Source organism: Xylocopa sonorina, chromosome 4 (genome assembly GCF_050948175.1).
Source record: "Xylocopa sonorina isolate GNS202 chromosome 4, iyXylSono1_principal, whole genome shotgun sequence".
In the NCBI taxonomy this organism is placed as follows: Eukaryota; Metazoa; Arthropoda; class Insecta; order Hymenoptera; family Apidae; genus Xylocopa; species Xylocopa sonorina.
The window spans coordinates 15,001,780-15,018,488 of NC_135196.1; the positions used below are offsets into that span (position 1 = coordinate 15,001,780).

At 45.7% G+C, this 16,709-nt stretch overlaps 3 protein-coding genes across 5 annotated transcripts in view; 1 reads left to right on the plus strand and 2 right to left on the minus strand.

Moving 5' to 3' along the window:
- Brm (ATP-dependent helicase brm) overlaps positions 1-16,709 on the minus strand; it is a 254,808-nt gene that overhangs the window by 20,543 nt on the left and 217,556 nt on the right. The gene's annotated exons all lie outside the window — the stretch shown is intronic.
- Positions 157-2,792, plus strand: LOC143423018 (uncharacterized). Of its 3 annotated transcripts, XM_076894049.1 has the most exons (7): positions 157-306; positions 779-1,069; positions 1,199-1,307; positions 1,382-1,469; positions 1,542-1,729; positions 1,819-2,140; positions 2,217-2,792. In XM_076894049.1, the coding sequence occupies exons 2-7, from the start codon at positions 801-803 to the stop codon at positions 2,747-2,749; spliced, it is 1,509 nt and encodes a 502-aa protein (XP_076750164.1). In that variant the 5' UTR covers positions 157-306; positions 779-800; the 3' UTR covers positions 2,750-2,792. The 3 variants fall into 3 exon arrangements, with proteins under 3 accessions (XP_076750164.1, XP_076750163.1, XP_076750166.1); XM_076894048.1 differs by having other exon boundaries at positions 1,382-1,729; XM_076894051.1 differs by lacking the exon at positions 779-1,069 and having other exon boundaries at positions 165-306; positions 1,382-1,729.
- Mbo (nuclear pore complex protein Nup88) overlaps positions 3,329-16,709 on the minus strand; it is a 40,616-nt gene continuing 27,235 nt past the window's right edge. Inside the window, exons 2-13 of the mRNA XM_076894100.1 lie at positions 14,083-14,252; positions 5,789-5,887; positions 5,505-5,694; positions 5,331-5,428; positions 5,021-5,225; positions 4,785-4,942; positions 4,634-4,719; positions 4,306-4,550; positions 4,112-4,222; positions 3,813-4,039; positions 3,487-3,732; positions 3,329-3,417 (exon numbers count right to left, since the gene is read on the minus strand). Of these exons, the coding sequence (XP_076750215.1) occupies positions 3,354-3,417; positions 3,487-3,732; positions 3,813-4,039; positions 4,112-4,222; positions 4,306-4,550; positions 4,634-4,719; positions 4,785-4,942; positions 5,021-5,225; positions 5,331-5,428; positions 5,505-5,694; positions 5,789-5,887; positions 14,083-14,252 (1,899 nt within the window). The 3' untranslated portion in view covers positions 3,329-3,353. The remainder of the gene's footprint in view (positions 3,418-3,486; positions 3,733-3,812; positions 4,040-4,111; positions 4,223-4,305; positions 4,551-4,633; positions 4,720-4,784; positions 4,943-5,020; positions 5,226-5,330; positions 5,429-5,504; positions 5,695-5,788; positions 5,888-14,082; positions 14,253-16,709) is intronic.

Consider the following 16,709-nt stretch of genomic DNA (forward strand, 5'->3'; position numbering starts at 1 on the left):
GCGTGTATCTTTGTAGGTCACACTAGTAAACGTACGTTTTGTTCGTTAAATGTCAGAAATTACGGTGCAAGTTTACGGTGCGAGAGGAAGGTTGGTAATTTGTTTCGATTTTTGATTCAGTTATTAGAGAAAGTGTAAAAATATTTGAATGACGAATAAATTAGACGAGCTGCGCTGTAGTTCACTCACTTGTCACTTTGTCCTGTATTAGAAATGGCGTAAAATCACGGTGGAATGTATTCGCGATAATTGGATCTAATAGAATATCGTCAAAAAGGAGGAATACTTGAAAAAGTATGACAGGCTGTAAGTTGATTTGTAAAGACTGGAAATTGGTAAGGGGCAAAAAATCCCGCCTGACTTTGTCCGTCTCTTAAGTAATTCTGTCTGGCTGTGTTCACGGTTTCATCATCCTGGCTTCTGCCACGCCAATCAAATTAACATCTAACCTCAAACTTTCGAACAGCAAACAACAATGTTCCCACTTGCATTGTATTATTATTGCCGAGAGATTTGTTCAGTCAGTAGAAGTCGAATTAAACAATAATGCGAACAATAACTATTACGATGTTACTCCATTCGTCCCGTTATATTCTAACCTCTATTTCGTTTCTAATATGCGATACATCGTATTTAGTGACTTGAAAGTCTAACATAAATTTCAAAAACACATTTATTTCACCTGAAATGACAAGAGTATCACTCGTCTGTACATACACATTTATCAACACTCTCCGATTAATGAATTTAACAAGACATGTTTAATCACACAAAATAGATTGCTAACTGTTGCTTTTATAATGGATGTAAATACTGTGGAAGATGAGGATGTATCTTTCCATTTGGGAGAAATGTTTGATAGTTACGAAGAGCTGGAACACAAATTGGAGAAATTTTCAAAGCGTAGTCTTGTTCATTATTGGAGAAGGGATAGCAGAACGGTTAGCGGAGCGCATATGAAAACAGCACGTCCAATTTGCGAGCGTTTAAAGTATTACTCGGTGAAGTATGCTTGTATCTACGGCGGCCAGAAGTTTCTGCCGCGTGGAGCTGGAAGAAGACAGTCTCAGTTAGTTTATAAGATAATATATTCTCTCTTAAATTATCGTACAGGACAATTAGACAGTCCATTTATTGAAATAGTAAACAAGCTAATTTTCAAGCTAAATTTCATACGCTTTGTTACTGTTCCGTTTAGGTCGATAAGAACAAATTGTCCTGCGCATATTATGTTAAGGGCATCGAAAGATGGTACAAAGTTAGAGGTAACTAGTGTTAATAATGAACATAATCACGAGATTTCAGAGGTAAATAATAACAATCGTACGGCGGCGAAACAAAAGTTAATAACATTCAATTTGATTCCGTCTTCTTTCGTTAGGAATTATTTAAGAATCTTCCACAAGAAAGGAAATTATGCGGCGAAATTAAACAGGAAGTACAGGATCTCATGCAATTACACATTGATCGTAAGAGATTGAAAGAGTATGTACGATTACGAACAAACAAGATACTTAGATCCAAAGATTTATTTAATATAGCGGCAGCCAATAAACAGAAGAGGAATATAACACCCGAGAGAGCATATCAGCTATTTAAAAAAATCCACGATATAGAGAAATTACAAGGCAGAGATAACGATAGAAAAATGTATTCTGAATCCGAAGACGAAATTGCGCAAACGATAAAAAGGATGAAAAAAGAACAGGAATCTCCTTGGGGACAAGATGTACGATGCACAACTTTATTATAGATATTTTGTCTATGTACAGGTCTAAACGCGTGCGGTATCGTTTAATTAAAGAGAGTACTTTTCAGGGGCTACCAACTGAATTGGAAGTAAGCGAAGGAAACGATGGCGATGATTCTTATAGTGGTCAATTAACTCAGGAAGAAGTAGTGGATGAAATCGACGCAACAGAAGGTGAAATATTGAGAACGAATAATGACGGAGATATTGTAGCGGCAAACGGCGAAATTGTAGGAGAGTTAGTAATGCAAGATGGCGATCCATCTGTAATTGTCGAGTCCATCGTAAACGCTGATGGTTCTGTTTTTGTAGATGAGAGAGAATTTAATACTTATTGTACCAATCATTTGTCACACGCCATAGATGGTAGTCAATCACCTAGCACTAGAGGTAGTTTTAATCAGTTGTAATCAATTTCCCTTTACGTTTGGAAAACGAGAAGGTACATAATACAATTTTATGTCAGGCTTAGATATCGAAACCATCGCGTCGACTACTGACATGCAAAAATCAAAGGAAACATCCACTTCTCCTAAACAAGAAAATAGGCCTGCAACGCCACAGTCGCAACAAGCAGGGAAATCACCATCCAATACGTTCGATGAAACTGCGGATTCTAGAATTTGGATCATGGAGGAAACCACAAATGCCGAGGTAGATGCCGACAGTGGACCTGAAAATAAGACGACAGGTTCAAAGTCTGCGACAGATGTAAAAACGGACATTGATACGTCCGAAGTGATATTGTCGGATGAGGCTAGCCATCAATTGCTCCAAGAACAGCTGGCTGTACTTCGTGCAGAGAAGGGCAAACTGTATCACGAAACTGAAATGTTAAAGCTGAAAAAGGACAAATTAAAGTTACAGATGAACTGTTATTCGAATGAGATACGAAAACAGGAAATGGAGAAGGAAAAGTTGAGGCTTGAAATTAAGTTGCTGCAATCGAAAGTTATGGAAGATTCTAATGATGTTTCTCATTATATTTTTGTGCCTTGAGAAACGCGTTGCGGCGAAACGAACGCGATTATAAAAAGAGGGAGGGGGGGTGGGGGGAATTGAAGAGAAATAATGTCTAAATGGTTTGTTACATTTTTTTTTCATAAAGAATTTACGAGAAGATCATTTTTTAAACCAACGATGCAGGTTGCGATTTAATAATATTTATAGAGGTTCGGCTTATCTATTCAATTTCATTGTGCATTCGTTATTTGTGCAGTCGACAATTCGTAACGAAGAGGAAAAATTTTGTTTACTTTTGTACATATATTTGATAAGTTCGTTTTATATATAAATTCAACTACAACTCTTTCGATTACTCGCAATATCTAATATTTCGGAATTTAAGTGAGGTTTGGCGTGATTTTTATAGGAGCCGATATACATACATACACGTGTATGTGGTGCATGATTTCTGAAAGATAGAAGTTATAGTAAGCATCTCTTATGCCAACAACGTGGCTAAATATAGGATAACTGTATAGTTAGTATAATAAATTATTTTGCAAATAAAATTACTTTTTATTATACAAAATTTTACATTTTGAAATAATAAAATATATAATCATTTATAAATAGGATTGACAATACTTTTTTGCGCGATTTAAGTACTTACTTCTTCCTCGAGTTTTTTAACCTCGGTAATTAGACTTTTTATATCATTTGCCCTGCAAAACAGAAGGAACAAACTTTAACACACGTATCGTACAAGATTATAAAAACATTACGTAACGTACATTTGTTCGAGGCTGTTCTTGATCGTTTTTTCTTGATCTCCTCTGAAAACAACCTCTTTTCTCTTCTCGATGCTCTCATTGTTCTCTATATGTTCAACTTGTTCCGATTTTTTCTTAAGTTCTAATAGTTTAATTTTCATTTCATTAATTTTTATCTCCATTTTTCTTAATTCTTTCGCTTCTATTTTTTCAATGGGCGTCATAGATGGTTCCTTGTAATTCACTAATCGCAATACCTCTTTGGCTCTGAAAACATGCGATTTTACCTCGACGAAATTTGTCGTTTTCCACGATCTATCTATTGTTAGTGGAAAATTTCTTTTTACCTTTGCGCTAGATTCTCCTGCACGTACTTAATATCCTCGTAACGTTCGGCCAAATGTTCGGCAGTGTGTTGTAATTCTTTTTTCGTCTCCATTAAAGTGTCCAGCTCTTTTAATAACTGAGTTTTCATTACTTTTAAGGCACGCACTTTTTTGCCGATCGTTTCTCTCACGGTATCCTGTTTAGCGAAGTGTTCCTTGCGAAAGATGTCCGTCGCGTGATACAAAAGCTAATTACGATAATGATTTAATTAATTCCTATTACTTAAATTAATTAATCATTGTTCAGTAGCTTATTTCACCTGTAAACATTCCCGCGGTGAAATGGACTTGGTGTCAATTTTAATAAGGGGTTGCGATGTTTCGCGTTTCAGTAACTTTTTTATATACACATCAAACTCCTCCTTCTGGACCTTCAATTCATTTCATTTATATTACGTGGATGTCGATTTATATTACGTGGATGAAATTTCTAACGAGCAAAGCGGTCTCTTACGTTCTTCTTCTTGTCGATTACGGGCTCTGGCGGCTCGATCTTTGGAACGTAATAAAAATCGATAACCGAACGGGAAACGACGTTACCGGTATGCAGTAAAGCTATCAAGACGCATGGTTCCTGAAGAAGTCCAAGTCCGAGGATTGGCGTGGCTTTGTTCGCTTCCGTGTGTTTCGTTCTTCTACAAATTAAGTATTGCGAACTGGATTGATTCGAAAGCGACGGTAGATGAGCATCGTCATTTTCTGCGTAAAATTAATCGTCAGGATTGTGTCGAGTCAAATTCGCAATTGGATCGCGGAATTATTAGGTGGTAGGTCCGACTTACTCTCTGGTGCGTTAATATATTCGTCCAACTGAGAGACCATCGGCAGATTGACCATATGAATTCCAGCGTTGTGAGAACAAAAATATCTAACAAGAATTAATGTCTGTTTATCAACTGTTAATCAGTCTGTTAATCAACGAAAGGTTCGTACCTCGACTTGTTACACTTGTCAGACCGAAGGTGTATCGGGCAATTGTATTTTTCGTCGTTGTCCGCGAAGAAAAGGCCCAGTTCTATTTCAACGCACTCGTAAACGTACAGTGCCTCTTTACGTATACGACGATCGTAACTGGAATCGTACTGCCAAGCCTGTAAGTCGGGAATGTTAATTAATCGCAATAGCTTTCAGATAGCTTTGTTCAATCGTAGTCGAAATAACATATTTGCCTCCTTATCATTGTAATCGTCGTCGATGTTGACCGATTCATCTCTTAATAGAATCGCGTGATAGATCTTTCCACTGCACATGGCGATAACTACTATCGGGGGTGTAGTTTTTAGGCACATGATGGAACTGGAATCTTTCCCGTAATTCTCGTAGTCCGGAGGATACATAGGGAGCGTTCCCGATATCATCGGGCTTTTGCTTTGACTTAACGTAAAAAGAGAAACAAGCGCGTGTAAGACGCACGAATTATTATCGCATTAGACCAGAGACGTAAACGTTTCAACCTTCGTTTGAGCGTATCATGCATACTTTACGTGGAAAAGGTCGCCCCGAACGGTGAATACCTCTCCGTTTTCACGGAGGACCAGAATAGGCCACTCGATTTCGTTCCAATCGACCATATTATTCTGAAAATAAGCGTATAACAACTTCCATGAAGCGATATATATATAATATATTTTCGTAAATAAATACGCGATGTACCTTGCTGATGTCTTTGCCCGCGAATTTTTCCGGTTTACGTAGGGTGGGCATTGCGAAGTCGAAGTCCACCGATGTGTCGTCCGCGTAAGTGAAACCTGGCATCTTTGACGGCGAACTGTACGGTGGTCGGCCGTCGACCTTCCACGAATTTATGACCCTTACTTTGCCACCCGCCTCGCATTCGTACAAACTAAGAGAAGGTAGTATAGGTGAAGTATAGGTGATTTTTAAATCTCGGATAAAGTTGAAGCTGTCGGGAGTAGTAATAATGGTTTCTAAATTACCGAAATGTGTTTTCAGATGTTAGGACCAGCAGATGGGAATCGTTCGTCGAGCCTGGATGCCACCTTGCCCTACGGAGTTCTACGGTTTCGCTGTAAACTCTAAAACGAACAGGGATTAAAAGAAAGAGAGAATACCGGGCCGATCACCGGGCAAAGTTTCAGAAAGAAGATTCATGTTTCCCAGTCCCAGGGCTACTTTTGTTAGCCCGGCCGACGCGACGCGTCGTTATTTAACGCAAATTACCCTAATCTTTCACGATCGTCGTACTCTGGCCGCATAACGAAGGAATACAGCAAAGCGTCGCGGTGTTTGTTTTGTTCACGGTACGAGCCGGGATGCGGCGACGATGGTCGCCTACATTTCGTATATTTTATTATTACTCTCGCACTTTCCGTGGCTGGACACGGTAACGCTGGCAAAAGGGGTTGACGGTGGTTAGCCCGGTGGCCGTTATTAATGTCCACGGCACAGCGTTGCTGGGGGGGTGGGCGGGGAAGGAGGAGACAAGAAAAAGAGAGAGTCACGCGGAAAAAAGCGAGAGAAAGGATTTGACGCAAATGGAGAACGAGAGAGGAGAGACGAGCCGGGTGAAAGGCCGCGAGAAGGAGACAGATGAAGTGACCGGGGAAGAGGAGGAGAAGGAGAAGGAGGATGAGGATGAGGATGATGTAAAAGGAAAAAAAAGGCTGATGGGCATAGGGTATCGCGAGCGACGACTGGTTACACTGGATATACCAACGACAAGGACGAAAGCAACTTTACCATCACTAGCGTCCCGTTGCAAAAGCACGCCAGAGTTCTTAATAATTGATAAAAATGTACGCACGCACGCACGCACGCACGCACGCAGGCAGGCAGGCACCAGTAGAGAGAGTCGGTCGAAAGCCAGACGATGTGGTCAACCCCAGCGCCTCGGTCTGCTCCCTCCCTTCCGTTCTCGTTCGTCGCTCTCGCTTCTTTTCTCTCTGGACGAACGGTTCTCTCTTTCACCCTTTGCGCGCCCAACCTTTCATGCCTCGTTGACAAAGGCACACGCAACGATTTATTCGCACTTTGCACCGCGGCCTCGCGGGGATTTTTCTTCGTTCTGTCACAATTTTGGTATTATCAATATTTATGGCCACCCTTACGCTCACCACTGGACCATACGTGTCCCGTATACCCACCAACTACGACGGTGATAACCGGTTCACGCGTTTCTAAGTAACTTCCTCTCTTTATTTTGGATTTTTTCGTTGTCTCGTTCCAAGAGTTCCCATCGAATCTCGTTGAAATTTGAAATTACCCCCTTCGGATACGATGCGACGATTCGTTGAACGCGGGTGTGCCGTTTCATTAGAGAGTCTCGGTTGCAAATCTGACAGGGTCCATTGTCTCGAGAGGAGAAAAGTGTCCGATATAATGCTCGAATTTTTCGACGCGAGCCACGCGTGTGTAGTCGTAGAGATCGCGAGCCAACCGGGGACCCGGAATCAACGGGAAATTTCTTGGTGGAAGAAAAGAAAGAGCGGCGTACGAAGGCAGCTGCTCGAATCTAATTAAGAAATTCTTACACGGCAATGCCGCGCATTCTGGCACACCCTTGCGTCATGCTTGTCGTACACTTTTCTCGTCAGAGGCGGTCTAGAAAAAATTAAAAATAATTTTTCCTACATAAACGTATTAACCTCGGGCGGAGCGGAGCTTTTTACGCCGCGCCGCGCGCTTTCCTTCCAATTTGTACAAAGAATGGCGCGGACCTGACTTCAAAGCGGATCTTACGCAGTGTCGTATCATTTTGTTCTCGAAACTTCTCCGTCCTGTACATGTATAATATTTCCCCTTGGCTGTGCGTTCAGGTCACCTACGCGCTTATCGTCGCGGTTTTTCACCAACAAACACCGCTTAACCCTCCCCGCTCGGTCTTCGCCGATTATTCCTCCAGCTTCGTTCAATCGAATCGATGAAAAAAACCGTTCTACGAGGAGAGTCGCGTCTGTTAAGTCGTATTAAAATCTAAATGAAACTTAATCAAAGTTTTAGCCGGGTAGGATATCAATTCGAGCATGGGACCCGCCTAACCGGAAGAGAAATCCGGTCGCGCGGATGAGCATTAATGGCTTTATAATCTAATGAATTTTTAGGTTAAGCGGCGAAAAGGCCAGCGGCAGATCCGGATAGGTTTTTTTCCCCGGGATTTATTGCCGAGAAGGGAAAGATGAAAGCGAGAGAGTTCACTTATCTCTCGTTCGCCGTTACCTTCAGACTTTATGCGCCAGATAGATCACCAACGAGACAGAGTTTGATTTTATTTACGCAAAAACGAACGGCTCCGTACGTATCCAACATCCTGATCAGCGGGATGAATAATTTACCGATGAACCTCGACGTCAGATATTCTTAATTGATTCTTAAACTTTTCTTTTTTTTGCTCAAAACTGTTGAAAAAAGCAGCTCGAAACTCTCGACGTCGTCAAGATGTATGCATATCCGGTACAAGAAATTGCGGTGGCGCGCGTGTTAATCGCGCAGCAAGTTTTTTGCGTTAATCCTCGAGTAATAGGGTGAAGTGTTTATTATACAAGTGGCAGGATGAGATCAAGTTGTCACCGATGAAAACCTAAGCGAGATATGCATATATGCGCGGTTTCGTAATAAGTAACCGAGTATAAGATGATACTTGGCGAGTTGAGTGTTTCGTTACTCTTATTTCACTTGGCACAGCACGGAATCAACCCTTTCATTTCGAGTCACCTGTACACCGAACACCTACGTTCGCGTGCACGTACGCGGGCACCGCGGGTACTTATTTAATCGACATCAATGTTCAGCAACAAGGTAGCGTACTTAATTCCGCTCGGTGGACGCCTAACGACGTAATATCGTTCAGTTAGTTGGAGTATTTTTATTACGTTCCCGCGGCGGCATGGCGCGTAAAGGAGGAGGGTGAGTCGGGGCACGGACGACAGCAGTAGTCGAGGGGGCGGTTTGCCGGGCTTAGGAGGCTATGCTCACGATATAACGAGAACCATTATGATAAGCGGATGCATAGATTAGACATAACTCGTTAACCCGGCTGTGTACGACGTCTATGATGAAAGACGAAGTATCAGAAATGAAGGGTGCTTCTGTTTGACAGGAAATTAAGCGTGTCGCCTCCTATAAATTGCTTCAACTTTCGTTAACACTTGTTATCTCTATTAATTTTAATCGCGCGCACACGATCAGAATCGACAGTTCTCCAACCCGATCTCTTCTCTGCGCGTCTTGCGGGGATGATGGAAATTTGCCGACCCGCCAAGAACAATGCGCATCCGTAATGTCTATAACGTCTATATAATTTCACAGTTCTCGAACGAATTTAAGTAAGGTCTTCCTCTGGTAGGAACGCGGTTGACCTCTTTGCCGTGGCCTCTTTCTTGCTCGACGAGGAGCAACGAAGACGCGAGAGTCAGGGGGTGGGAGGTATGGGGGTGGCCCATAAAATCGGGATGTTACGCAAAATATAACGAGCAACGTTCTGCTGGGCTGGCTGACGCTCCTGTCGTAATTCATCCGGCTCTCGCTTGCGTTCGCCTTCTCGACGACACCTGCGTCGGCAACTAAGCCCGTTAATTCTCGAGGTTGCGTCGCGTTCGCGTCGCGTCGCGTTTGCATCGCTCCCATCGGTTTTCAACCCTCGACTGTCGCCCGCTGAATCTTCGATGTTATGCTATATAGGTACTCGTACGATTAAAACAGCAATATATATCCTCCGCGGCTGTGCTAAATTCCGTCGAGCGTTCATTCGACCGGGAGAATTGTTCAACCGTGGACCCGCATCGCCGCCGTAACGACGTCAATGTTCTCGCTACGCGGAAGAAAGACTTTCTACCTGAATTCTCAATTCTCGGACACGACGGAATCATGCAAACGAGCCAGATCTGATAGAGTATGAACGAACGTCGAGAGGGTGGCCGAAAGGGAGCGACAAAAGCGTAACGTTGACGAAGAAGAGAGGTGGGAAGAGAAGTTGAGAGGGGCCGAGGGAAGAAGGGAAATGTAAGGTCCGTGGCGCGGTAGCCTCTACATTGGGCACACGTACCAGCGTAATTAAAAGAACCGACAGATGTCTCTCTTTTACCGTCGGGTTTTATTTCGTTACGACGTCGACGACGACGACGACGACGACGACGTCCAGGACAATGACGACGCAGAGACGACCAGAATGCGTCTCGTGTATTTAAATTTTCCTCCGGCGCTCCGGCTGGAATTCTTTGATTAGAAGAACCGTTGCGGGTGCTCCCGCAGCCGTACCGCGATTACCTAAGTGCGTGTTTTCCTACGTAAACGCAGCGTTCGCCCCTCTTTTCCTTTCATGCGCTAACCCGGGTGGCACGTTTGTACGCGTAGAATGCTGTCTCCCATGCGCCGTCAAGCTGCGAGAAAAGGTGCCGGCAAAGGAGCTGGAAAGGCATTCGAGCCCCGCATTGTTCCTACTTATGATCTTCGAGGCTGGCCCTCGTATGGGTAGAGGTACGTTTTGTCGTGTTCGTACCGAGGGAACATTGGAATTAGATTACCACTTTCGGGGGAGCTTTAACCCTTTTACCGGCACGACGGCCACTCGCGAGCAAAACGCCGTTTCCTACGAACGGTTCAACAGCGGCGGTAAATTTTTCGCGACGAAATATTCTTCAACGCGTGCTTATTCATCGAAGGCCAGTATTTTCGAAAATACGACGCACCGAACGATAGCACGATAGCAATAGCCAAGAAGCATCTTTCACGCGGGCGAATCGCTATCGCGATCGCAATTAAGCGGCGCCGATCCTCTAATTTCACTCATCGCCACGTCGTATTTCAGCTCTTTTGTTAACCGCTGATTCGACGAGAAATATCGTTCGGTCGACAATAAAGTTTCGCGGCGGTGGGCTGATAAAGCGCGCGCGGCACACATACCGGGGGGTAGGCGGTGGGTCGCGCGCAGCTTCTATATTTTTCTCCTCGGCGTGGCGACATTTTTCAAAAGGCGCGGATATCATCGGGGACCATCTAAATCATCCCGTGCGCGCGCTCTCGAGCACGACGCACCCTATGCTCGCGGCCTTCGCAAACACCGTCCCTCTCGGCACCCTCCCCCCACCACCGGCGAAACCGCCCTCGAACACGCGCCGGTCTGCCCGTGTTGGGTAACCGTGGTGATTTTCGTTAGTGCTTGCTCATCGAAAAAAAGTTGAGCGAAAAACCAGGAGAAAGAAAAAAAAAGAGAAAGAAAAAAAAACACACACACACACACGCGAATAAAACCGCCGTGGTGGGGGGGTGGACGGACACGGTACGAGCACAGGTCAGGTCATCGCGGGGTGGCGATGCGGAAGCGGTGTGCGGAGACCGCACCACGCGGGTGGTCGGCGCGCGCGTACGTGGATTACCGTCGACCGAATGTACGAGTGGACCGCGCGTGGTTCTACGAGATTAGCCTCGGCTTTATATCGGGATTACATATGTAAAACCATTAGGTTAAATCATTTTTTAAATAAACGCATTCTATCCCCTTTCGCCGGTGACCGAACCGGCGCCGGGACAGATACGAGACTGCCCTCGCGACAGCCCTTCCCGAACAAGGGGTGGGGCGGTGTGAGAAACGGCCCCGTGCGTGCCACTGAAATATTCCGCGGCACGTACGGCACGCGCGTCCGGATCTCCGCTGGATCTCGTTTCGGAATTCTTGAGGATCGATTCGACCGGCTCTCCTTGTCCACCCTTACGCTTTAATCCTCCCGGTGATCATCGAGAAACCGACCTCGAGTAGATCGCGATAGATATCGATACGATAACGACTACGTAAACGTTCTTTGGTGAACGCGAACGGTGACTTTCCTCGTGACTGGCTTATTTTTTGTTTTCTTTTTCCAGTTCACGAGAACGTCTCAAGGAGCGAGCGATGAGGATCAGGAACTGGAATCAGCCCCCGAACGAGGACGTGGCATTAGGGGTTTACGAGGTGAATACTCGGGGGACAATTCGGAGGAACGTTTGTTGGAAGTGGAGTGGTTGGGCGGGGTAGGTAGCGCGAGAGGTGAAAATTATTCATAAACGTAGGCCGGTTCGCGACGCAGGGGTGCAGGTCCCTCCCTTTCTGGTGGTGCGCCGGGTACAGAGACCGAAGCTGAAATCTACCGAATATTAAGGTAGGAAAGGTCCCTTCCAAGCCGCATAATAAACACATAACGGTAATCCTTAAAACAATAATTAGCCGCGAGAGCCAACCAACAGGCGACGATCTTCCGGTGGTGCAAGAAATAACGCACCGTGCTGGTTTCGTAGTCCGTTTGCCGAATTAATACTACGGTTTTAAAACAGAGTCGACCGAACCGATCGAAAAATGAAAAAGAACTCTGCGCGCAACCGTCGATGAACCACTCCGCATCGCAAATGACGAAGGCTTCGTAAACGATCGATCATCGGCGAAAGAACGCGAGCCGATCGAATCGCAGACACTCGTTGCCATTTAAAAATAGGCAAGTTTTCGGAGGGGTCGAAGAAGTCCTGGACGAAGAAGGGAGAACGCCGGGAGTGGAGCCAAGAGCGAAGTGGTAATAGTTTTAATCCGGTGTCTTGAAGTCGGGATTTGGTGGCGTAGCAGTTAGTGGCTGCTGGTAAGTCCAAGCGAACCCACTTCGCGCTCTGATATCATAATCCGAATAATCACTGTTATTGCCGCCATTTGCTTAATCCAAAGCTCGGTCGCTCGCTTTTCCGCGCCTTCGAAGCTTGGGATCTGCTGCCCGATGAGGACACCGAACGCTACACTCTGTATCGGGAGAATTCACGAGTCACGAGACCTATTCCACTTAACGGAGAATGATATACGACGAGATCCGCCTAAGAAGTCTGCGAAATGCGCGTGCAATACACGTAGAAAGTGGTATACGCAGTGATCTCTCGAGAAAGTCGAAGTCACCCTCAACGCGATCGGGATCGGGGCGTAATGGTGGCGGGCGTAATCCAAACTTTCGGTTGCTGCGAGCAAATATCTGTCCGCGGTGTTTCACAAGTTTCACCGGCAATAATGCATAAACTCCATTTAACTCCGTTTAAGCCCACTGGTAGGAAAGAGACGTCGAATCCCCGAGATTCGTTCTAATGGCCGCGACTCTCTTGCAAACTGTACTCTCCTTAGAAAGTGGCTCTTTTCCGCGATACATTTTAACGCGGCCGTGCGTGCGCGCATTCTTCTATAAATTCTCTTCATCCCAGCAGCCGGAGCCCGGTCGTTGGTACCAAGGTGGCATCGCTTAAGTGAAACAACGAAAAAACTTTAGCATAAACTGCCGCTCTTAATTTGACCAGTTTGTTCAGCTTGGCCCAGCGGTTCATGGGGCTAAACGTTTCGTTCGTTTCCGGAAAAAGTTTGGAATTATGAATTAGCGGGAAGTCGGCAGGAAGGTAATGCACTCCGGGCGGGACTTATCATGAAATTATAATGCAAAAGACAACTTGGAGCGAACGGTCCACCCTTTTATCCCGCTGAATTAAGTAGTATCGCCGAGTTGATCGTAATTCGAATTAATTAGAATCGTCTTCCTTCCCGGTTAGCTATATCCCGTGGTGTGCGTATATATACCTTCGGATACCTTTGGATAAAGTAAACGAGTAAGAAGGTGGAATGGGATAACGCGCGTTAACGAGTCTGCACGAGGAAATCTGTACGACAGGATTCGCGGCTGCGGATCAATCCGGTTCGGTAAAGTGGTCCGTTCGATAAAAAAACCGCAGGGTCAGATGAGGCAGAATCTCCGACCGCGCGGCTAATTGCGTGAGGTTCTAATCACCCGAAAGATTAGACAGGAGAACGAGGAGATGCCGTGACAGCGGCGGTGCGGAGGGTAATGTTACGCGAGGCAATAGTCTCGGTGGCATGTGTCGTTGATGAGGCGGTTAGTATTCAGCGGTGCTTTCCGGGCCTGGAACTTTTGAAAACTAACCGAGTAAAGCCACCTTAATTCCATAAGAGGGAGGCCAAAGGGGTTCGGGCGTCATCGTAACACCCTCTTAATTACAGGATATTAGGACGCCCACAGGAGCCACGGAGGTGCAGGAAGCCAGATAGTGCGATTTATTATTCGCGGTCTACCTTATCTCGCTTTTTAGGAGCCGGATTTCTTGGTCTGTAAACTCGTCTCGCCGTACCCGAAGATTGATTTTGCCCGCTTGTTGCACCGATTTTTTTTCTTTTTTTTTTCTCCTTTTCTTTTCCTCTCTTCTCTCCAACTCCTCCCAAGAAAGAGTCTTTACTCGACCGTTCAAAAATAACTTTAACTCAACTTACATGCAGAATATCTCTTCTTTTCCGCCTTGGAACATGCCGTTCTTACCCCAACGTTTCGGAAGTTCCATGACAACTAACCCTAGATTTCCCCATAGCGCCAGGTGAGTGCTGGTTTCGTTAATTAATAGGTTCTTTAGTTCGAAGATTGGGGGATCGGTGGGCAGAAGTTTCTGGAAGAAATAAAAAAGAACGCGGCGATTAGTATCGTTCTCTGTACCCTTCATTGAACAATGTTCATCGAACGAATAAAAATGACACGTAGGATTGGATTACAATTTTAATTTTCAACCGTAACGAGAAAGATTCCTGACAGCCCCTGAAATTCCACTTTCACCCTCCTCGTGCATCGTCTATCGATTAATAAACTTTATAATACGATCCTGTTCCTCGTTTGTTTTCCAGTTTGATTTTTATCACGGCGGTCCGGGAAAAGGGCAGGTGCACGACAAGCCTCCTTTCCCCTACCGCCGCCCTCACTGTCGGGATTTCTCTTTAACATCCCCCTGCCGCGGTCCCTGGAACCCTCTTTCGCCTCGATATTTAATTTCGAACTAAGTTCGCGAACGCGAACATTATTACAGACCGGCATCCCCGCAGGTGGGGTATCGGCGCGTATCAAGGGGCAATTATTTTTTTACCCGAGGGGTAGTTTTTGCCAAGACGATGCTATCGAATCTACTTCTTCGTCGTACTCTCCGTTCCAACTGACGTTCGGTTAAGGTCGCGTTAAACCTTGGAAAATGATTCGTTCCACGCGTTAAAGGTACCGTCGCTCGTCCCAACCTTTATCAATTTACTAGCAGGGCTTTAATTGCGACCATGGTAAATAATTCCATTGTCCTCCCGTCGTGTTACAAACTGTCACGAGCGATAAAATCGTTCCCAACGAAATCGGTCCCGTTAACGTCTCCGTTCCATCGCGTTTGATTCGAGGGGTGTAAAAGTGCAAAGCTAAGCGTCGGTGTAGCGAGAGAGCTGTAGGAAGAGGCGAGAAGGAGCGAGAGAGCGAGCGTGTCTCTAGTGCGTTTAAAAGTTTTCTTCTTATTAAGACTTATTCTCGGGAGACCTCGGCATCGCGCGCGACCCGCGTAAGAGAGAAAGAGCGGTCGAGACCCCGTCCTTTCCTCCCCCTCCCCCTCCCCCACCCCCTTTCTCTCTTGCAGTTAGAAACACATTTATTAACGGCAGCTCATCTCATCCCGCTGTTAAGTACCAGTAAGAGAGTGCTTTCTCCCTCCGTTATCCTCTCGGCGAGAGTTCTCATTCACTTTGGTAGCTGTCTGCTGCCCCGTCCAGGGGTGGGAAGAAAAAAGACGTCACATCGTCGACGCCTTATTAATTCGGGAGCCGAGGCTACAGCACGGTAGAAGATGTCGTAGGAGAGGAGCCCTTTGAAGAAATTAAAAGAACAGAGGGTATAATGTGAACGCATCCATTCCCTGACCCTCTTTTCCTTCAGCCTCCCTGTCGCTGCCGCTCTCTTCGTCGTTCTCGGTACCGACACCGCGACACCATTAACTCCAATGTTTCACTGCTTTTACTAAATGTCAGTCAGGTGGACTTGTCCCGAGTCTTGTTTCACGGCTCCTTAAAATGCGACGTACGCGTTTACTCTCGATCCTTTGTTTTCGTTCGCGTTCATCCCCCGGCTGTTACCTTTCAAGTTTAATGCGAGTCGCCGTTCCGAGACGAGATTGCGCGCGGGAATACCGAAAAACACTTGCGGCCGAACCGACCAAGGCCAAAGTGACTAGTTGCAGTTTCGCTGTCTTAGATACCGAGTGACAGCGTGTAAAAGTAACGCCGGCGCAGTTTAGACCTTCGTCCAAACAGAAAGTTTGAGTTGCCGGCACGGTACGTTTCGCGAAACAGACACGCGTTCTTCGGTGTAACACGAGAAACCGTCGGATTTCGGTGGAATGAAAACGGGAAATATGGCGATCCTGCGTAGCCATAACGCGCTGCAGTTGCCCGGTGGCAAACGATGGCAAACGAGGATGTTAGCCGAATAATGCAAAACAAACCTCATCTGAGATATAGTCTGGCATTTGTCCATATTAAGGTGTCCCGTAAGGCTGTCGACGATTTCGTTTCGCGCGTGTACGGTTGCGTGTGCGCGTGTACGCTTCGAAATTATACCTACCTATGTATAGCGGAAGCATCAGTCGTCGTTAGTCGGCTCCTGCCGCATTCCGGTGTTAACTATGTGTATCTTGAGCACCCGTTACATCGCCATTTATCAGCGAGCTCCTTCACAGAAGCGCGCTGTTTCGCGCGTAAAGATACACACCTTTCGAAAAACCATTGAATCGATCTGTATCAACGTTCGTACAACAATCTGCGTAAGTAGCTAACGAAATTCCGACGCGTCATTGTCTGGCAAGCAGACTTCCACGGTGAGCGACACACGCAACTTTATATTAAGCCTAAGTTCTCTAAACTAATAAGACAACAGCGACGGTAGGGCGATCAGCGGAGAGGGGTTGGGCGACGAGAGAAGGGTCCAAGTTTCGCTGCGTAGCTACAAAGCGGGTCACCGATTACGACGTTGATCGTCTACGAGAGAAGGAGAGAGAGAGAGAGAACCAAATTGGATAACTTGAAGCAGCTTCTTCGCCGACTACTTG